At 40.7% G+C, this 23,537-nt stretch overlaps 1 protein-coding gene across 1 annotated transcript in view; it reads right to left on the reverse strand.

The window, feature by feature from the left end:
- Positions 1-23,537, reverse strand: part of FBN2 (fibrillin 2) — a 234,011-nt gene that overhangs the window by 170,429 nt on the left and 40,045 nt on the right. The window contains exon 5 of the mRNA XM_063454155.1: positions 11,210-11,305. Coding sequence (XP_063310225.1) covers positions 11,210-11,305 — 96 coding nt within the window. The remainder of the gene's footprint in view (positions 1-11,209; positions 11,306-23,537) is intronic.

Raw genomic sequence — 23,537 nt, forward strand, 5'->3', positions numbered from 1 at the left:
TTGTATCTTGTTATACTGTAGTACACTATTATTGGTTTTTTTCTGTTATTACACCATCTGAAGAATTATGTACGTATAAATTTTGGGCGCTGTATACGCTATAAACTACTATCTTTAGTAGTCTACTATCTTTAGCACCCGTTGCCCTACTACCATAAATACTAGTGTATAAGTCAAGAAATTTTAGTCATACATTACATTTTAAAATGCAGAGTCGACTTATCCATGGTTCAGTGCTAGTTTTGTACACTGAATGCGGGGCAATGTCGACTCCCGAATGCCATTCTCCTAGCTGGTCATGAAGCCGAATAGGCAGGGGTACAAGTTTCAGCGGGGTTCACAGGCTTGCGTAGCCAACTCAGAGATCCATGCTGTCGGTGACCATGTACCACTGCTTTCGTTCGGGAGACAAGTTTGTTTGAAACATGTGCGTTCGTATATATGAATGGAGGCCACCCAGGGAATGCTTGTTTGTGGTTAACAGCCAGGGGTAGTCAGTGATTACAAGGTGTTAACAAGGGGGACCACATAGAGTCTGTTCGTTAACTGAACAGAAGGGGAACAATTACATTCGAATGCAGGGGGATATCAGACGAAACAAGGTACAAATAAGGGAGCACGTATCCGTGACTTATCCATGAGTCATAGTATATTTCACAATTGTTGGTCAAAAAACTGCATTCGACTTATAGACAAGATGGACATATAGACGAGTATATACAGTATATATCAAATAAATTATATACTGTCAGTGGCATACCTACAAAGGTGGCAGGGGTCGCTGCTGCGTCCGGACCCCTCACTTCAGGGGGCTTGGCTGCAGCAACGACCCCTGCGACCGTGGGCAGCCTGGATACCTTCTGGGCCAGTGCACAGCCACACTGGCCAAGGTCTGCGGGTGTCTGGCAGGAGGGGAGAACTGTGCTGCTCCCCTCCTGTCTGTGTGTAACGTGGCCGAGCGGTCTGTCAGGAAGTGCTCACTAGGAGAACACTTCCTGTCAGACCAGAATGCTGCCCCCCATGTTCCTGTCATAGTGGGGCCCAAGAGGTTGCCTGCTGGACCCCCGCCCCCCCCCGGCGGGCGGCTGTGTTCCCGGTAGAAACGACGAGGGAATTGTGTTCTGCCTGCTCTGCTCCCTTGCACGCCGTTTGCTGATGCTGGGAGCCAGAAATATGACATCATATTCTGGCTCCCGGCATCACTAGACAGCCCGCGCGGCATGAGGGAGCAGAGTAGGGAGAATACAGCTTCCTTGCCGTTTCTGCCGGGAACACAGCCGCCTCCCTTAATGAAGCCCCACTGGACCCCATGGACAGATCCATGCCAGCTCTCCGGGAATGGACATTTTTAAATTTAAAAAATATGAATAATTTTTGTGTACCTGTGAGTGTATGTGTCTGTGTGTGTGTATGTGTGTGTCTGAATGTGTGTGTGTATGTGTATGTGTGTGTCTGTGAGTGTATGTGTGTGTGTCTGAGTGCGAGTGTGTCTGAGTGTGTGTGTGTCTGAGTGTATGTGTGTGTGTGTCTCTGAGTGTGTGTTTGTAAGTGTGTGCATGTGTGTGTCTCTGAGTGTGTGTTTGTAAGTGTGTGCATGTGTCTGTCTGTGAGTGTGTATGTCTGTCTGAGTGTGTGTGTGTGTGTCCGAGTGAGTGTGTGTGTGTGTGTGTGTGTGTGTCCGAGTGTGTGTGTGTCCGAGTGTGTGTGTGTGTGTGTGTGTATGTGTCCGAGTGTGTGTGTGTGTGTGTGTCTGTGTGTGTATATGTCTGTGAATGTGTGTATATAAGTGTATGTGTGTGTCTGTTAGTGCATGTGTGTATATAAGTGTATGTGTGTGTCTGTTAGTGCATGTGTGTGTCTGTTAGTGCATGTGTGTGTCTGTTAGTGCATGTGTGTGTGTATGTCTGTGTTTGTGTATATCTATATGTGTGTGTCTCTACATGTCTGTGTGTGTGTATCTATGTGTGTCTGTATGTATGTCTGTATGTATGGGTCTCTGTGTGTATGTATGTGTGTGTCTACATGTATGTGTTACATGTATGTGTAGTTCTACAATATCTGGGGATCTTCCTTTTGGATACCATGCTTTAGGGGATCTGGAGTGTCCCTTTAAGAAAATTAAACTTTAATTAAGCACAGCATCAAATAAGGGTTACATTGCCATATGCCCAAGCAAAATGATTTATGGGAAGCTCACAGCATCGACTCTATGTATCTAAACATGTCCATTTATGGAACATATTCAAGTTGCATCCTGGATTTTAAGAGCTTGCTATAGCACTTCCATAATTAGGGTTCTACACTCAAACATTGAAACAGGCATATGCCAGTATTGTTACAATTAACTTAACCAGAGCAATAAACAGTTTCCCTATACACACGCAAACACAGAACAAGCAATGTGTTAAACAAACAGAAGGCCTTTTTTCCTGTGAGAGCTCTGCTCGTGGACTGCCTTGGGGGGCACAAACTGTCTCTCCCACTTTTTTTTGGGTAGTGTCATAGGTGATGGTACAACATGCCACCTCTCTGGTCTCAACCCCTGATATTGGGCTGCTTTGCCTTTAAATGCCTGGGATGAATTGTTGTTCCAGTCGTAACAGAAACATTATCGGATTTAATAAATACAAATATTTAAAGAGAGTTCAGTGTACTCCTACAACACTGAAAAGGAGCAGTCCGGGCTTAAAATTTTACTTGGTAGTTGAAATAATCTTTTGGAACCAACAAAATGGTTACAGGCTTGTTTTTTCCAGCATGTTCAATCCTGAGATAGCAAATAATGTTGCATGTTAACCTTAATAAACCCACCTTAATAAACGCAACACATTGTATAACTCGTTCTGACGATTTGTGCTACAATGTAATCACAGGACCCACCATTGTGACATGCTAAAAGAACTAAACTGAATGTCGCTGGAATCCAAACGCACCCTTCATTTTTCCAGCCTTGGGTTTAAGAGCTTTTCTGGGAAACTCCCACCCTACCGGAGCAGAATGCTCTCCTCGGCTGTTCCCACCTCATATAACTGCCGATCCAGTACCAGCACTTTATTTAGTCTGCCTCAATTCAAAAAGAAATCCTCCTTTTCCTACAGAGCACCGCAATTATGTAACGACCTCCATCACACATTCAAATCTTCCCCAAGCCTAAAGTCCTCTAGAGATCCCTCTCTACATACCTCAAAACAGAATGCACGTGTCATGGTTAATTATATATTTCCTACCTGTTCGAGGTTACATTTGTACATATTGTGTATTAATATTGTTTTTGTATTTTATTGTACCCTATTGTATCAATGCAATGTTTTGTGGACCCAGGACATACTTGAAAACGAGAGTAATGATCTATCCACTGTGTTAAAAAAAATCTACAGCACTTTTACTCCTTTATGTTGTACTGTATGCTCTCAGCCCTGACTTGCTATTGGCCAAACCAGGCTCGGTGTGCCATGATGCCCACGGGCCGACATCGACAGTGAAAATCAAAGGATCTCCATGGATAGCCCTTACTGGATTGGTGCATTTTAGCAACAGTCCAGAGAGGGGACTCCATGGCCGCTGGGAAGATCTACCTCACTGACAGCCCACACTAATGCTGTTGGGGGAGTGAAGGGAGAGAATAAACATACAGCCACTGCAGAGTAGAGCAAGTTCCCTGTTCTGACTTCCATATCAGAACATTGCAGCAGGTTGCCATGGCAATGCGATTTTCCTTGGCTCAGGCAGGAAATAGCTGTCTGCAGCAACTGGGGGGTACAGACAAGATACCCTTTTCACTGGACCACCAGGATACATCAAAACCCCTACCTTTAAGGTAAGCCACAGGAAGGAGGATAAATGTTAATTTAAGAAAAATATAAATTTTATTGTTTTATATGCACCTCAGCCCTGTCCCACCACATTACAGCCCTTAACCCCTGCACCCTACAGCCCATATGTCATCACACATACACTACAGCTCCACCCCTCCACACACATGCACATACCCCACAAGCAACTTTTAATTGAATATAAAACCACAGGCTGTTTCCCTATACACACACAGACAACGGCAGCAAACACAGAACAAGCAATGTGTTAAACAAACAGAAGGCCTTTTTTCCTGTGAGAGCTCTGCTCGCGGACTGCCTTGGAGGGGCACCAACTGTCTCTCCCACTTTTGGGGGGAAGGTTAGTGTCATAGGTGATGGTACAACATGCCACTTCTCTGGTCTCAACCCCTGATATTGGGCTGCTTTACATTTAAATGCCTGGGATGAATTGTTGTTCCAGTCTGGACTTGGTTTGCTCGGAAACGCAAACATTAGGTCTTTAAAGTTCTATTCTTTAATTAAAAGCTGAATTTAAAATAACCATCCAACCATAATTTTTCATGATACCAAAAACTATTATTCGAATGAACAAGGAATTTAGCTGTGGAAGATTACAGACAAGAACAGCTATTGCTTTCTCCTGCAGATTGACATGTTAGACTTACATTTATTATATGATACTGGCAGCAATGTAGCATTATGTGCATGTTTCACTGTTCCTTCTAAGCTGTTTATTTTGGCCCTTTTGTATGGTCTGTATATATTGAATAGCTATTAAACTCCATTCATAAATAAACAACATGTTAAGGCAATCATATCAAGATATTTCTGATTCCATCAAACTCTATAGAGTGGAAGAATGTATATTCACATAGTAAAATATACTTTTCTTAACCCTTTTAAAATCAGAGATAAGTAAATCCCTTGTTTTTGTGATATATCACTGATACATTAAGGAGTTAAATAGTTAAGACATATCTTTTTCTATAAGATATACACTGTATATTATCTATAACATATATCCATATATTTTGTTTAATAAAAAAATACTACCCCATTTTAAGCATTTCATATTGCATTTAATATACAGTGTAATATAACTTTTTTTTAAGAAGATCAGCATCTGGCTGAGCAGCCATGTTGTGTCAGACCAACTGCTGCTCAACCTAACTTTATAAACAATTAATATATATATATATGAAAAGTGAAAATGTGATAATAGTTAAATAGTGTAATTGCCCTTTTATCAAAGAATGTCAAGACAAAGCCACATCAGCTACATCAAAGAGCTAAACTTTGATATTGCAATATATTTATATCTATTAATTAAAATCTATTTTACTACAACTGGTTCCTGAGTACCTGTGCAAAAAAACTACAGCATCTGATGGGATCTGGCTTTCATTATACCTACTCAATATTGAGAAAATGCCTACACAGTCAGAGCCAACTTCTAAGTGGCTCTAAAACTTGTGAGTGCTCCAAGTTATCTTCACTACTTAGTATATATAAACACTATGATGTGTTTTTATATTTTGTACCTTACGGGTTTTACCTGTGATTTAGAATGGTGAGGTTTTTTTTTAACCAATTTGTGTGCAATTCACCTTGATCTGTTTAATTTTAAGCCCAGACTTTAGCCCCCCGGCACAAATCTATAAAGACATTGTGGGAACAAATCCACAGCATAAGACAAATACTAGTGAAAAAAGGTCTCTTTAGATCCACAACCTCTTCTTAAATGGATACTACAGTGCTAAAAATTAAAATCTGTATTCCTAGCACTATTCTTCCCTTTGCCCCTCCACCCCCATGTCTCCCAGCAGTGTAAGTGTTAACAAACACTTGCTGTACTTACCCAATTTCAGCGCGGATCTCCCTCAGCCCTGGCTAGACACTCTGCCTCCTCCAACATCATGCAAGCATGGGCGTAAGGACATCCAGCGTTAGTTAGGCGAGCAAACGTTGCCTAACAAGCAGGAAGTAATTACCTTTCAGGTTTAAGACTGCCTCTAGTGGCTGTCAATCAGGCAGCCACTAAAGGCAGTCTTAAACCTGCAAGGTAATTATTCCAGTTTATATGTGCCTAAAGTATTTCATCTTCAAAGCTGAACCACACCACGGAAATGTGTTTGATTCTAATCACACTATGAACTACTGATTAAGAACAATATGACCCCCTCACTATTAGCAAGGCTCTAGGAGCACACAGGAGAAATGTATAAGCGGGACTCAAAATTTCCACTCACCATCTGGCCATTAAAAAGTGAAAATTTAGCCATGTTGATTAGAAACTTACACCACGGTGAGTATGCCATGAAGCCTCCAGAATTTTAAGCCTAGTTAGTAGTGTAGGGATTTACATTTTAGCCCTGTATAAGGCACAGCTATTTTCCTTTGCAGACACATATTTAGCGTGCCTCATAAAGTATACACTTTTGATTAAATGAATCATGTGTACGTCTGATTCTCCCCCAGTATTTTTTGCCTACTGTATCGCTTAAACGGTTTAAAAGTTCAAAGCTAATACAATCTAAATCAGCTATTCCTCATAGATAAATTGACCTCTAATTCATGCTTTTAGTGAAATTCACCCTCTGCAGATTTAGATCATTATTATATTTAAATTCATAATATTGAACAAATTTATTTTCATATTATTAGTCTAGTTCTCTTTAACACTACATTTCTTGATGATAATATTTTGAATTGCACTGTACCCTTCTGCTCGGTAAGAAAAATAAATATTTTTAAGAGAATCAGAGCCAAACAATTAATTTGATTAATTATCCAGAAAACTATTTGCATTTGAAAGGGTGTTGATATCGAATCTTTGGTCATTACAAGCCGTAGTACACCAAGACATGCATTGCACATCTCTGACTTCCAATAAGCTAGTAAATACTGCAATATGAGATAAACTGTACCCCACCACTTGCCATACTTAATTTCATAAAACATTAAGGCTTTACTTATTCAAGAACTTCCATTCGCAAATTAAAAATAGGGGGTAGACGACATAAGTGATTAATACAAATGAAGAAAACATTATCTCAATGCAGAGATTCTAGAAAAACAGAGTGACACATGGCTTCGTGTTACAGTACACCTCTTCTAGTTGAAAAGGCCTTGAACATATCTTGCAAGTAGCTTAATAGATTAAAACTGCAGATTAAAAGGCACTAGCCATTGGAAAAAAGAAAAAGTTTGGAAAAAAAATTCCATTGTATTTTTTTCCATTGACCTTCTGTGTATTTTTTTCCATTGGCTTTCTGTGTATTTTGTGTTTTAAAAGAGGTTATCTATCACAAGTTGTTTCATTGACAAGGAGGCAGATATTCATTAGAACCACTAATATCGTGAAAGAATCAGAAGTCCCCAAACAAATATCATGGGGCTCATGGGTTTTTGTTTAATCTTCTCTTAGCTCAACCATTCACATTATTATAAATCAAGCTAAGTTGGACTGTAACGTACAAAATATTCAGCTTTAATCCAAAAATTAATTTTTTAATTAAATGCACTTGATGGTAACTTGAATTTAGAATGTACGATAAGATAATAATTAAAGAAAGATTATCAAACTCCAACTTAAACATAGACGAGTTTATTACATTTAAATTCCCAAAATATTTATACATAATTAAAATAAGCTGTTTTCAACAACTTGATATAAATAAAACACTGACCCTATGAAGGGATTATACAGGACAATGTTTTCATGTCCCACAGAAGTTAGACTTTAAACTTCTGTATTTCTGCCAGTTATTAGGTACTGTTCAGCCTTCTGTCTCCATCCCGGAAATTAGTCTGCAAGGACTTCAGATAGCTGAACAACTAGTCCGGATTTATCATACAGTTAAGCATGAGGGGCGCACTAAAGGAGAGCTACATGTGTTCAAAATTAAGGAAATGACTATGTTAAGAACTGCAGATTACACAATTCCCACCATATGTACAGTCACAAATAAATATCTAAAATGAGACCATAAGAATATGTTCATGAACAGGGGAAACAATTTAATATTTAATCTAACCCTTGTCCCTCTTTTAAGATGAGAAGAAACCACAGATGACTTATTTAAATGACCGTCAAGAGCTGAACTCCCTTTGCAAACAAACTTTCAGCTAATTTACAGAAAAGCTATGAGTTTAACAGTCACTCAATTATATGACATTTATCAGATTTAATGATAGAACTTTCGCAACTACGGAGGACGTAACAACAAAGAATTTCAACAAAGAAATTCAATAATAATAATTCTCTTGTAAATTTCTTGTAATACATTTCGTGGGCTCTACTTTCGAAAATCTACCTGTATTTATAATTGTCAAATTCTAGCCCCTCTAAGCAATATGTTTAGCAAACAAGATTTTTACAACTTGAAGTTTAAAGAAACTGTTTATTTTTCAATAAGACGTCCAAAATCAAGCACAGTAATACATACATTTACTGGGTTACTTACAAGAGGAAGAACTTAAAGTGAAATCAAAGCGAACTTCAAATTTAAGGCCAGAGTAGCTGACATGAAAGCATAGTTTGCTTATAGAATTTTTCCAATTTGGCTATTTGACCCTAAATATGAAATTACATTTTAAGTCATCTTAAATTCTCACATTAGTATAGTGAATAGTCCAACTTAAATGCTTTACATATATAATTTTACATTGTATACATGACATGTAAGAAGTAATAATAATATTGAAAATATCTGCTAGAAAGTCTGTAACTAACTAGAGACCGTTTTCTAGTTTTACACGTGTCTCGTTGCTTTCCCATATATCATCACCATCAGTGTTGGAGTGTGAGCACTGGCAATGCATACGGGTCACTGGGTATGTGTAAACACCTAAAACATTAAAAGCCAAATACATTTTTGGATAAATTAGGTGAACTCACAGAGCTTCAATTTAACTAATGACTTTTGAAGGAAAGCTGGTTAAGAAAAGTTATGTCAGGTGTGATCAAGATGAATTACTAAAGTCAGAAGATAATGGTGTGCCATTGTCCATGAGACCTAGCTAATATATTTTATTTGGGACTCGCTGTGGACATGACTAAATTATCCTCACAGTTTCCATGGCCACTCAATACCCTTCCTTTATTGCCACACCTCTTGCCTTCCTTCCAATTCACATATATATGTCTTTCCAATCAAAATATAGATAAGTGTGGTACTTGGGACAAGGTTGGAGGTATCTGGGACACTGGTCTTTCTGTTTCTTTTCCTCTATATAGCCAACTGATCAACATTTTTTTCTTACCCTAACTAGAGATTTCTACTTTCCAAACACCAGTCTTATTGTGTGCAGAGCTTGCAATGTGTATATGTTGGATGTCTCTAGAGAGACATCTAAAGGGCGTGCGGACTGCAAAAACATTGGATGTGTGCATTGTGGTTCATGCTGTAATTCAGCTCTGCTGAACTAAAGTTAATTTGCCCTGTAGACTGGGGAGAGCTATTGTGCCTGGGAACTGTACATCCAGTGTACCCAGAGTGGGTTGCCTCTGGCCAAAGTGCACCAAGAGTGCTGTAAGGTAATAAAAATACAGGCTTAACTTTGTGATTTGTAGGAGGAAAATCCATTTATTAATGAAAATGTTTTTCTGACATTCATTCTTGGTTAATTTACTGATGATGTTTGATGAATGGATAGCTATCCTATCCTAAGAAGGGTTATCTCATGAAATCAGACTAACCGCTATCAGAAAAACAACCTTAAGTTTATTTCATTTAATTTTTTAATTGCTTTTTATCCCAGACCACTAAAAGTACATTAATTGGAGGGCACCCCAACATTCTGATGAAACTGCCTTCCTTTTGTGTGCTTTGCCAAAATCATTTTACAGTAATGAGTATAATATTTCAAGATCTGACATGTGTTTTCTTTACTGTTGAACTCATTATCACATTTAACGAGTTTCAGCTCTTGGTAATTGGACCACACACTTTAAACTAATGTTAGTTTTAATAAGAGGAAAGTTTCCAGTCATCAGTCAATTTAAAACAGGTTGCATAAATATAGAGGTTTTGGGGTTGGTCAACAGCTCCGAATATTTTCAACCTTATAGCAGATTATTAAAAGATATTAGGACTTTTAGTCACGTGGAAACAGATTTGAAGTCCAGAATATAGAGTAAAACTTGGCATCCCTGTTCGTATGGACTACCACCGTTAAGATTCTAAGCCATTTCCTGTGTGTGTACTACATGATTGTATATCAGGTAGTAATTTAGTATTTTGTACAATTGGACTTTCATCATATTTTAAGTAAAGTTTAGTATCCGTATACTACTGTTATAAAACTAAATTAATACATTGCCCTTTCTCTTCCTTGAAATGCACTGTTATCTCACACAGCCAATGTTAAAAATGTTTGGTCACACTAAAACGCATTAAAAGAACTACAAAGGTTAGAGAACTTGAAGCTGGCATGGGGATTGAGACCAGCATGGAGGATTTCGATGGCACAATTTCCGGTGAAAGGGCACTTTCCTGTGCTGAAACGCCACCATATGGGTGAAAATTTTATAGGAAAGACCTGTTGCGCACTATAAGTACAATATCTAAGACGATTGCCTGAAGAGTGGCCTAAAATTGTGAATATCCTTCTGAATTCAGGAATGTTAGCAAGCATGACTAAATAGTCATAACGTTTCAAATAGCAATTTAATTGAGGGGCTTGGGGGACCTTCCTGTAGTGTATTTAATTAGTGGAGAGGGCAGTGAATTTAATTGAGGCAATGGGGGAGAGCCATGTATTAAATTGGTGGGAGGGAGCGGAGGCAGTATTTTCCATTGGGGGAGTGGGCAATGTATTAAATTGGGAGGAAAGACAGTGTATTAAATTGGGGGAAGGAAGTGGGGGCAGTGTATTGAATTGGGGGGAAAGGAAGGGTGGAGGAGGGCAGTTTATTAGAGTGGAGGCACAGGGGTGGGGGACAGTGTATTAGTTTGTATGCTGTTGGGCTGGTATGCAATTCCCAGTCCGGCCCTAAAAACCAGGTATGTTTTAACTTTGTTAAAAAACTGAAAGTTAGAATATAATATTTCCTAAATAAAAACTTTATAAAAACAAAGTCCAGGATCTTAGACATAAACTATTACAAATCCAGTGATTTATCATCCACAAAGTGCAGAATTATAGTGAATACATAATCATTTTACAAAATTCTTCAACTCAGCTATATTTAAAACCTGACTATTTTAGCCTGAAATTTGCAGTTTTTTTTTTTGTTTAAATTTAATCCAATTTGGGGTTTAGTACCTTCACCCCAAGTCTTATCCGTGGCACTAGCAGTTTAAAGATTGCCACATTTTCACAGAGAATTGCACTGAATTCAGTTATCCCCAAATACACTGCAAACATAGTGTATAAGCAGCACTTGTTACCTCGTTCACATTGTGGACCAGTAAATCCGTAGACACACATGCATCGATTGGGACCAATACAGCGACCTCCATTCTGGCAGCTATTTTCACATACAGCTGTGGGGAAGGAAAAGATTATATTTAGCAAGGTGTAAAATATTGCAAAAATTGTAAAAACTATCAAAGGAAAAGCATTCAAACTATAGGCACAATTTATTAAATGTAATAGTGACCCCTGGCAAAAACTAGCTTATAATGGGTAGTAAAAGTATACTTTTACAGATTTGTATATAGCAATGTCATACATTGGGGCAAAGAAAGCAGAGCGTTTAAGAACTGAGGGCTTGTTTCTATGCTTCTTGCAATCAGTTAAGGATCATTAATAAATATCCACTTGGAGCACCATAACAACTTAATTGCAAATGTCTTGGGCACTGTCTTAGGGGGTGAAACCATTAATGGCTGGTTTAAAACCAAACTCTGTAAGACATTGCCAAATTGTTCTACTCATCATAGGGAATATGATAACATTATACAAATATATTTGGGGCAAATACAAACCAGTGTGTGGAAATCTATTCACAAACAGAACTTTACATAGGACACGAGGTCATGCGTTTAGACTGGAAGAAGATTTAGTCTAAAGCAAAAAAATGTTTTTTACCGTAAGAACAATAAGGATCTGGAATTGTCTGCCTGAAGAAGTGGTTTTTATCAGAGTCTGTACAGATGTTTAAACAGCAACTACATGCATGTTTGCAGAAATGATATAATATTTCAACTGTAGAGTAATAGCTTCATGATCCAAGGATAAATCTGACTGCCATACTCAGGTCAAGAAGGAATTTTTTTCCTAGTTTGTTGAAAAATTGAAAGTGCTTCACTCTGATTTTTTCGCCTTCTTTTGGATCAACAGGAAAAAACAGATGTGAGGAAGGCTGAACTTGATGGACACATGTCTCTTTTCAGCTATGTAACTATGTAATGACCTCCTTTCTTGGTTTGAGGCTTTGATCAGCTAAAAGGCGGAGATAGTAAGCTGATGCCCTCAGCCTATCACAAGCCCCACAATTAAGAAAATGAGTGAAAAACATTGTACCTTTTTATCTGTTAATGGTTTGTCCTCTTAAGTGAAGACACTGTTTTGGACCTCCTTCTACAATGATAACTTAATTGCAATGAAGTTGTTATGGTGCTGGATATGGCCCTTTTAGGTGGTGGTAGGTAAACATAGCAACTCAAAGTTGTTCTAAAAACCTAAAAGCAGTTAACAACTGTCATTCAGATTCAGCAGGGCACCCTGTAAATTCTCCTTAACTGATTAACTGAGTGTTTGGAATAAAATTACTAAATGTATGACCTTGTTGCCAAGCTAGGGACAGAGTCACATTCTAAATGTCTTGTATTAAAACAGAAAAGCTCAACAAATCATTATAAACTGTTCATTTGTATGCAATATAATATCACACTGCACTATTAAACTGATTTGATTTGGATATACATATATAAATAATGTTTTTGAGTGATAGCGAACATTTCATGAGACATTTATGTACTTTTAGGAGAACAAGCAAATTCCAATTTTAATTCCAATTATATTTATTTCAGTACACTTATCTAGAGGTTAAGACCTTTTTAAATCTTACTAGGGACTATTTGTCCTTGAGAGAACCAGAGAGGGAAAATACTTCCTAGGACAATGACATGAGATTATGTACCAATTATAGGACTATCATACTCTGAGCTAAAAAAAAACATATAACTTCAATCTCAAACGAATATTACATATAATATTCCTATATTAGGACAGAACTAGAATTCTATATTTTTCTATTTCTCAGTCTATGAATTAAAATCCTGAATTCATAATTGGAGGATGCAATGTCCCTAAAAGTAAAAATGGATGCAAGCTTTATGTTCGTTAAGAGAAACCCATATGTAATAGTCACATATTTACACAGCCACACTGCGTGGGAAAGCTAAATGCATATCATTGGTATTTACATGTCTAAGTCTTGAACAGGAAATATTCCTGGCAACCAAGATGTATGTCTAGCTCTGGAATCAAGGTGATAATGATCTCTGGAGGACTCTGGGATCTTATGCAATAAAGATATTTATGTTTTATTGCATATGGTTTTCCACTATGGTCGGTAAGCTCTTGAATGTGTTTAATCGTTGTTTTAAACATGTAGTAACAATTCTGTGAAATATTACATTACTGGTCATTTTCCATCTCTGTTGCAGGAGAACATAGTGCTTACTTTTTGAAGAAATATTTTTCATACTCCAGTGATAACCATATTTGTCTGTATTAAGAAGGATGTTCGAATCACCATGACCATTAGCTAATTATTCAGTGCCCATGCTTCAACCCCTACACACTGACTGTGCAAGTAAGTCGTGGCATTGCCTAATCAGGACAATAAAAACAATCACCTTCACTTGAAGGAGCTGTGGTTAAAGCACACACACAGCATTGTTCCCTGTGTGACGTGTTCCCTATGTGAACACATACTTACGTATACATTCACATGAAGGATAGGAGTTTGAAGTCTGAGTATCCGAGATAACATTTCAAGGGTAGAAAAGTTTCAAAACACTATAACCACTACAATGTGTGTAGTATTTATGTTACATGTGTGTCCTAAAGTTAACAATACATGCATACTGTTAACGTTCTGTAAATATCTGCTCAACATTAATTTTCCACAATATTTTTTATGTAGAATAAATTATTCAAACCAACAAGTCTTTTTTCACAAAGAGGGGGCGTGATGACCCCAAAATCTGAATTTCAAACAGTGAATTCATTTCACAAATAATTAAAATCATTCCTAAACTTAGATTTCTTCCTTTGAAAATTATAAATATAATGAAGAATAGAAATCTAAATAATATCTATGCATGTGTGGGTTAGGTTATTGTGTTTCTATTAAGCAACTAGCATTTGAATGTATGATATATTGTAAAAAAATATTTTATCCTCTACTTATTTTGAAAAAGAAAAACAAGCACACAGTTCTTTTTCTATATGAAAATTTAACAAATGCATGAATGAACACATGCCAGCATGCCTCAGGTCCTGTGCCAACTTGTACCAGACCCATGAATCCAGGAGGCCTTGGCGTGTCTAGCCACTATTTTCCATGCTGGCACAGACTAACACAGTTAATAACATAAGCTATACTCCCGTGCTTTCATTATACTTTGCACACCCCATGTCCCTAATGGGAACATTCAGCTAAAACACAGCTTTATTTTCTACAAAGCAGTATTCTGTTACAATCATAAATATAACTGTAAAAATGTCTACACTTCAAAGAAATTGTAATATTATATATAATGATGCTCAGAATTATAGATGGAAATATAATGACATTAGAATCTTTACATCGCAGAAAGACCATAGGATCACTGAAATCAAAGGTGACATTTTGAAGTAAAAAGTTTTAAAGGTACACTATAGTCACCAGAAAAACTACAGCTTATTGAATTTGTTCTGGTGAGTAGAATCATTACCTTCAGGCTTTTTGCTGTAAACACTGTCTTTTCAGAGAAAATGGAGTGTTTACATTACAGCCTAGTGATAAATTCACTGGTCACTCCTCAGATGGCTGTTAGAGATCCTTCCTGGGTCATGGCTGCCTAAAATGCATCCAAACATTCAGTGTCTCCTCCCTCTGCATGCAGACACTGAACTTTCCTCATTGAGATTCATTGATTCAATTCATCTCTATGAGGAGATGCTGATTGGCTAGGGCTGTGTTTGAATCATGCTGGCTCTGCCCCTTATCTGCCGCTTTGTCAGTCTCAGCCAATCCCATGGGGAAGCATTGCGATTGGATCAGGCCACCACTTCTAATGTTGTCAGTAGACTGCTTGTTTTTCTGAGTCAGCAGACTGCTTGTTTTTCTGAGTCTAACAGCATGCAGAATTACAGCTTCAGGCTTGAATACAGTAAGATTTTGCTATATATTTATGGAGGCATGAGGGGCGCAGGGGGGCTAGATGGTGGTATTAACACTATAGGGTCAGGAATACATGTTTGTTTTCCTGACCCTATAGTGATCCTTTAAGTATTTTGTTTAACATTAATTCATTTGAACATGGTACTGTAGCATTGAGTATATATTTTTGTTATACTATGAAACATTGCTAATATGCTAAAATATTCTTCATAAAATTATATCTTGCTCTTATGACCCCAATTTAATTTCCTGGGCCTCTGCCGATTTATTTGACCTGGTCATATCAGTGCCTCTAAACTTAATGTCCCAGTCACAAACTAGTTGCATGTAATGAGAACAAAATAAAAAAGGATTGGTAATTTTTCACTTTTATTTATATTTTAGGATATCATAGGTTTTTAGCAAGCCCTCCAGGACATTACCCTATATACTTGTACTATAAAATACATCAAAAAGGAAGAATTGCTGATTTTTTTTTGCATTGACTAACCATTAATAGTAATGTCCTATATAGTTTCTGCAGTTTCAAGGGAAAAAGGTAAGAAGTTGCATCAACTAATACTCCCCTATATTTCAGACGGAAAACAGAATGTAACAAAATGTAGCAGCTCATCAGCCATGCGGTACTACCCCTCAGCTAATACATCTCACACAGCTTAAACCAGGCTTTCAGTTTAGTGTCGTACTAGACAGTATAAAAGGAAATATATAAAGAAACTCACACAGAAGTCTCTCAACCGTGTACCCAAGCATCGATATCTTGGTGACTACCATCTGACTAAGCAATAAGAAATATTCACAGGCACTCCAAATGTGAAAGCCGCAGGCAGATTTATTGCAACAAAATGGACAGCAACGTTTCGACCTAACAAGAATTAGGTCGAAACGTTGCTGTCCATTTTGTTCCAATAAATTGCCTTGTCGTATTGGGATTGCTGGTCCTGCTCCAGAGCACCTGTGGTCGTTGGGCATGAGTGCGGTTCCTGCAACAAACTTTTACCATCTGACTAAGGCACAATAACTTCCCTATACCCATGCCATCTTTTACTAGATTCCCGTACCCCACCGGCATATCTAACCTTTGTCGATAAATTCCATTCCTGTCTATTCATAAGTGACAAATAAACTTATGATTAGAGATGTCCCGAATAGTTCGCTGGCGAATAGTTCCTGGTGAACATAGCTTGTTCGCGTTCGCCATGGCCAGCGAACATTTGCGATGTTCGGCCCGCCCCCTATTCGTCATCATTGAGTAAACTTTGACCCTGTACCTCTCAGTCAGCAGACACATTCCAGCAAATCAGCAGCAGATCCTCCCTCTCAGATCCTCCCACCTCCTGGACAGCATCCATTTTAGATTCATTCAGAAGCTGCATTTTTTTTTTAATTTAAAAAAAAAAAAAAAAAATATTTGTAATTTTTTTTTAACGGTTAAGGTAAAGGCATGTAAGGAACTACGACAATAAACTCTTTAGGAGGTGAAATAATGACATGTTTAAACGCTTGCTACTTTACAATTAGTTAATGTGCAGAGAGCAGTTCATGTGATCAAAGGCATGGTGTGGAGGATCGTCTATAGTGGAACATGCTTGGCAGGCTGCTGTTTACTGCTTGTGCTCATCCGATCCCTTCTGGGCGCCAGGTGCAGACCCTGGGAGTCCCTGATACCTGGAACAACAAAGGCAAGTCTCTGGCTGAGTGCCGGGTTCGTGGCTTGAGGTGGTGGAAGCTTGTTTTGTCGGGTGGTCGGATCTGTCCCGGTGGTGCTTCACGTCCGGTGCGGGATTGTGGTGGCTTAAGGTGGAGGCAAGTGCTTGACGTGGGGCAGGCTCTGCATTTCTGTTTGTGCCTCCGGTCCCGTCTTCGATGCCTTTTGCGTTGGTGGATTTTAATGGGGACTGCTTCGCTTAGCTGTGGTGGAGCTTGTTGGGGCTGTAGTGGAGCTTGTTGGGGCTTCCTGCTTGTTATTTGCTTCCAAAATTGATTAAAGAGTCTGTCCAGCTTAGACTAAATATCCATGCTTTGCTGGTACCAGGAGGACACGCGGCTGCCGCCATATGTCAGCCTGGGCGGCTGTGCTCTGTGCGTCCATTAGCTCCAGACAGCCTCTCAGGGGTGGACCGGGATAACCCCCACCGGTCCGAGGGGGGGGGGGTTAACGGAGCTCCTGCTGGGAAGTAGCTGCTCCTGGGCATCCCAGGATCGGGAGATCGGCCACCTCTCCCGCCCGGTGAGCACTAGGCCACACTTGCCACGCGGAGGTAAGTAAGACTCTGTCGAGTTGCTAACCGTTATTAAGCATGTCGGGTCGGTTAGGTAGAAGCAACATTGCTGGGTCATCCCCTTCTGGGGTGAAATTTGCTTGTTGATAACTGCTTAAAGTGAGATATTGAGGGAGCTCACACGAAGTGCGTCTTTCCTCCATGACAGCTATGCCACGCCCCCCGGAAGCTGCGTTCTTAGTGAGAGGAGGGACAGTTTAGCTGCTGCTGATTTAATAGGGAAATCGATAGCTAGGCTGTGTATTCAGTGTCCACTACAGTCCTGAATGACTCATCTGATCTCTGCTGTAAGGACAGCACCACAAAAAGCCCTTTTTAGGGCTAGAACATCAGTCTGCTTTTTTTTTTTCCTGTTTAATCTAATTGCAGTTGCATGCCTGCCAGCGTGTGTGTCAGGCTCACAGCGTATACTGTGCCCACTTGCCCAGTGCCACCACTCATATCTGGTTTCACAATAGCAAACTTTTTTGACTGTAATATAATAGCAGTCAGTTTCCTTCACACGTGTGCGTTTCAGGGCCTGCCAAGGCACAATGTCACACCAGTGCAACTCATATCTGGTGTAACAGTAGTGTACATTAAAAAAAAACTAGAAATTTGACTGTGAAATAATAGCAGTCAGTTTCCTTCACACGTGTGCGTTTCAGGGCCTGCCAGGGCACAGTGTCACACCAGTGCAACTCATGTCTGGTGTAACAGTAGTGTACATTTAAAAAAAAAAATTTGACTGTAATAGCTTGAATAGCAGTTAGTTGTCTGCAAGTGTGTGTGTCAGGCCTACAGCGTCTACTCTGCCAACTTCTGCCAGTGCACAGTGCCACTCATATCTGTTGTCACAGTAGCTTGCACGCATAGTACCACTAATCGAAAAAAAAATGACAGGCAGAGGCAGGCCACCCCGCAGAGGCCGTCGTGGTCGTGGTGCTGTGATTCCCTTTGGCCCTAGAATAATGCCCAGTGTTCAGAGGCCACGTGCCCTGAACTCGAAAAGTTCTGAGGACATCGTTGACTGGCTAACACAGGACACCCAATCTTCTACAGCTTCCGCTCGGAACCTTGACGCACCATCCTCCTCCAGCTTAGCTTCGGGCACCTCTCAAGTTACCACTCGCCCGCCTGCCGCCACCACCAACACTAGCACCACAGCCGCTTCACTTGATCTGTCAGAGGAGTTATTTACACATCAGTTGGAAGTAATGAGTGATGCGCAACCATTATTGCCAGAGGATGTAGATAACAGGGATAAGTCTCAGTCAGGCAGCATTACACACATGGACGTACGGTGTGATGATGATGATGTTGTACCCGCTGCTGCTTCCTTTGCTGAGTTTTTCAGATACAAGTGATGACGATACGTCCGTGGATGTCACGTGGGTGCCCGCTAGAAGAGAAGAAGAACAGGGGGAAAGTTCAGATGGGGAGAAAGAGAGGAGGAGGAGACAAGTTGGAAGCAGGGGGAGGTCGTCGCAAGGAGCTAGTGGCACAGTCAGACAGCATGCATCGGCACCCGGGGTCAGCCAGACAGCACGCCAATCAACGCATGCTTTGCCACCACCAGAATGTCGTCATTGCAGAGCTCAGCAGTGTGGCATTTTTTTGGTGTGTCAGCCTCTGACAACAGCGATGCCATTTGCAACCTGTGCCAAAATAAACTGAGTCGTGGGAAGTCCAACACCCACCTAGGTACAACTGCTTTGCGAAGGCACATGATCGTACATCACAAACACCTATGGGATCAACACATGAGTACAAGCAGCACACAAACTCAAAGCTGCCATCCTCCTCCTGGTCCAGCATCTTCAGCCATGTCAACCACTGCTGTCCTCCTTGCCCCCTCTCAACCATCCGCCACTCTGTCTCTCACCTTGAGCAGTTCCTGCTCATCTGCCCACAGCCCGGTGTCTGTCAAGGACATGTTTGAGCGTAAGAAGCCAATGTCACAAAGTCACCCTCTTGCCCGGCATCTGACAGCTGGCTTGTCTGAACTCTTAGCCCGCCAGCTTTTACCATACAAGCTGGTGGAGTCAGAGGCGTTCCAAAAATTTGTAGCTATTGGGACACCGCAGTGGAAGGTACCCGGACGAAATTTCTTTGCACAAAAGGCAATCCCCAACCTGTACTCGATTGTGCAAAAGGAAGTAATGGCATGTCTGGCACACAGTGTTGGGGCAAGGGTCCATCTGACCACTGATACCTGGTCTGCAAAGCATGGTCAGGGCAGGTATATCACCTACACTGCGCATTGGGTAAACCTGCTGATGACTTCCAAGTATGGAATGCGTGGGTCTGCAGAGGATTTGGTTACACCGCCATGACTTGCAGGCAGGCCTGCTGCCACCTCCTCTACTCCTCCTACTCCATCCTCTTCCATAACCTCCTCGGCTGAGTCCTCTTCTGCTGCTGCGTCTTGAGAGTCACACCGGACCAGCACTCCTGTCCGCCCTGAATGCACAGGTGGATCAGTGGCTGACTCCGCACCAACTGGAGATCGGCAAAGTGGTTTGTGACAACGGAAGAAATTTGTTGGCGGCATTGAATTTGGGCACATGTGTGTAATCTGATCGTATAACGCTTTGTGCATAAGTACCCAGGCTTACAGGACGTCCTGAAGCAGGCCAGGAAGGTGTGTGGCCATTTCAGGCGTTCCTACATGGCCATGGCACACTTTTCAGATATCCAACGGCGAAACAACATGCCAGTGAGGCGCTTGATTTGCGACAGCCCGACACGTTGGAATTCAACACTCCTAATGTTCGACCGCCTGCTCCAACAAGAAAAAGACGTTAACGAGTATTTGTATGACCGGGTTGCTAGGACAGCCTCTGCGGAGCTGGGAATTTTTTTGCCACGTTACTGGACGCTCATGCGCAATGCCTGTAGGCTCATGCGTCCTTTTGAGGAGGTGACAAACCTAGTCAGTCGCACCGAAGGCACCATCAGCGACATCATACCATTGGTTTTCTTCCTGGAGCATGCCCTGCGAAGAGTGCTGGATCAGGCCATAGATGAGCGTGAAGAGGAAGAGTTGTGGTCACCATCACCACCAGAAACAGCCTTATCAGCATCACTTGCTGGACCTGCAGCAACGCTGGAAGAGGATTGTGAGGAAGAGGAGTCAGAGGAGGAATGTGGCTTTGAGGAGGAGGAGGAAGACCAACCACAACAGGCATCCCAGGGTGCTCATTGTCACCTATCTGGCACCCGTGGTGTTGTACGTGGCTGGGGGGAAGAACATACCTTTAGTGAGATCACTGAGGACGAGGAACGGGACATGAGTAGCTTGGCATCCAACCTTGTGCAAATGGGGTCTTTCATGCTGTCGTGCCTGTTGAGGGACCCTCGTATAAAAAGGCTGAAGGAGAACGACCTGTACTGGGTGTCCATGCTACTAGACCCCCGGTATAAGCAGAAAGTGCCTGAAATGTTACCGAATTACCGCAAGTCAGAAAGGATGCAGCAGTTCCAAAATAAATTAAAAAGTATGCTTTACACAGCGTATAAGGGTGATGTCACAGCACAACGGGAATCTAACAGGGAAAGAGGTGAAAGTAATCCTCCTCCTCCCACGACCACGCCGGCAAGGACAGGATGCTTTACAGACGTGTTGTTGATGGAGGACATGCGGAGCTTTTTAAGTCCTACGCATCGCCACAGCCCTTCGGGGTCCACCCTCAGAGAACGACTCGACTGACAGGTAGCAGACTACCTTGCCTTAACTGCAGATATCGACACTCTGAGGAGCGATGAACCCCTTGACTACTGGGTGTGCAGGCTTGACCTGTGGCCTGAGCTATCCCAATTTGCGATAGAACTTCTGGCCTGCCCTGCTTAAAGTGTCCTGTCAGAAAGGACCTTCAGTGCAGCAGGAGGTATTGTCACTGAGAAGAGAAGTCGCCTAGGTCAAAAAAGTCTAGATTACCTCACCTTTATTAAGATGAAGGTTGGATCCCAAAGGGACTGACAGTGGGCGATACATTCGACTAAAAAAGGCCTGATGAGGGGGACGTAACAGGGATTAAACTGATAGGAATAGTACTACTTAACACACCTTATAATAACGCAGAGAGAGGCAATGCAGAGAGAGGAGTCTGAAGAAGAGGAGTCAGAGGAGGAAGGTGGCTTTGAGGAGGTGGAAGACCAAACACAGCAGGCGTCCCAGGGGGCTTGTTGTCACCTTTCGGGGACCCTTGGTGTTGTACGTGGCAGGGTGGAGGAAGAGACCTTCAATGACATCAGTGAGGACAAGGAACGGGACATGGCTAGCTTGGTATCCAACCTTGTGCAAATGGGGAGTTTGCGGTTGTGCAAATGGACTGTTTGCGGTTGTTTGCGGTGCGTTAAACGGGAAGTTTGGTCTGTCACTGTGAAGCGGGCTCAACCCTTACACTACCTGATCGATACAACATCATACCTGATGTTTTAAAGCACGTTATTCCAAACAATTTAGGAATGCTAGGTGATGTATGCCCTTTATGGATTAAAACCAGACTCTGCATCAACTATGTAATTTTCCACGGGAGTTTTGCCATGGATCCCCCTCCGTCATGCCACAGTCCAGGTGTTAGTCCCTTTGAAACAACTTTTCCATCACTATTGTGGCCAGAAAGAGTCCCTGTGGGTTTTAAAATTTGCCTGCCTATTGAAGTCTGTGGCGGTTCGCCCGTTTCGCCCGTTCGCGAACATTTGCGGAAATTCTCATCACCGTTCGTGAACGGAAAATTTTATGTTTGCGACATCTCTACTTATGATATAACTAAATCAACTGTGTTGCTAGAAAACTAAGAAAGTGGTCCGACATGTGTTACACTGCTCTGAAGAGCATCTTTGTCGGGAACCCATGTAATTATTATTTAGGGGTAGTTTATTAGCCACTTATAGCAATACAATGTAAAATAGTATTACTATAAGACATTTAAATATGTTTTAATCTGAAATGTAAACTATTGCTCCCTTTCCTTTTTGATGTGTTTATAGTTGTGTACAACAAACGTTCTATTTGCTTGTTTGTCTATTAAGTTCACAGAAACCCACTTTACTTTTTTTTATTTCCCACACAACAGTGCTCCCCCACCTTTATTTATAGTGCTAAAGCTCTTAATGTTTTACTCTCCCCTTCCATATACTCTACTAACCTTGTTATTGCCTCACCTAACCTATTTTTTTCCTTGGCTTTAACACCTCTTGCTCCCCCTTTTGTGTTGTATCCACTTGTCTTCTTTCTTCATTCTACTTTTGTGCTATTTTACTCTGCAGTACTCATGCAAGTCGTAGTTTAGAACTTTTCAGAAATAGATTAGTTAGATTTAGATTATCAATCACTTGTCACCTGGTCACTACTTTCTTCATTTCATGGTATTTCCCTTCCCAATGCTTTAGTTGTTGAACTGGTGACTGATCTAGGTCAGCTTGAGATAAACTTCATTTTTTTGTCAGTTTTGCTGTTAATTCTCCATGTGTACCTTTGTACACTAACCTTCTCTCTGTATACTGTGAAAAATTATGACGCCATATATTTGTATCCCTTATGTTACCAGGTACTCTATCCTCTCTTAAAAATATTCGTTATACTGAGAATTTTGTATACCAGTCTACATTTCATGTAAAAGCAAAAACCGGTGCTATTCTAAGTTAAAGTGCTAAATAAGGAGCAATCACCATAGAAGCATAAAGAGTGTAGCTCAACATTTAGCTTTTTGCACTTCACTTAGCAATTATTTAGCTTGATAAATGTCTACAAAAGTTTTACTAAGTATAATGAAAAAACAAACAAACAGGCATCGGCTTTGCTACACGTTTAACCCCTTAAGGACCAAACTTCTGGAATAAAAGGGAATCATGACATGTCACACATGTCATGTGTCCTTAAGGGGTTAAGAAGGAGTGATTCATACTCGTTTTAAGAATAGAATAGGAATTCTTCTATAAAATATCTAAACAACAGAACGCCATCTGTATCAGGTCTGGATTTATTATGACATACAGTGCACTTTATAGTCTTCCACCAATACCTGAATAATGTAAGTCCTACTATATTTATAGCTGTTGCTTTCCAGAAAAGTCCAATTTATTAACCTGGCCCTTGCTACAAATGATTAG

Source organism: Pelobates fuscus, chromosome 5 (genome assembly GCF_036172605.1).
Source record: "Pelobates fuscus isolate aPelFus1 chromosome 5, aPelFus1.pri, whole genome shotgun sequence".
In the NCBI taxonomy this organism is placed as follows: Eukaryota; Metazoa; Chordata; class Amphibia; order Anura; family Pelobatidae; genus Pelobates; species Pelobates fuscus.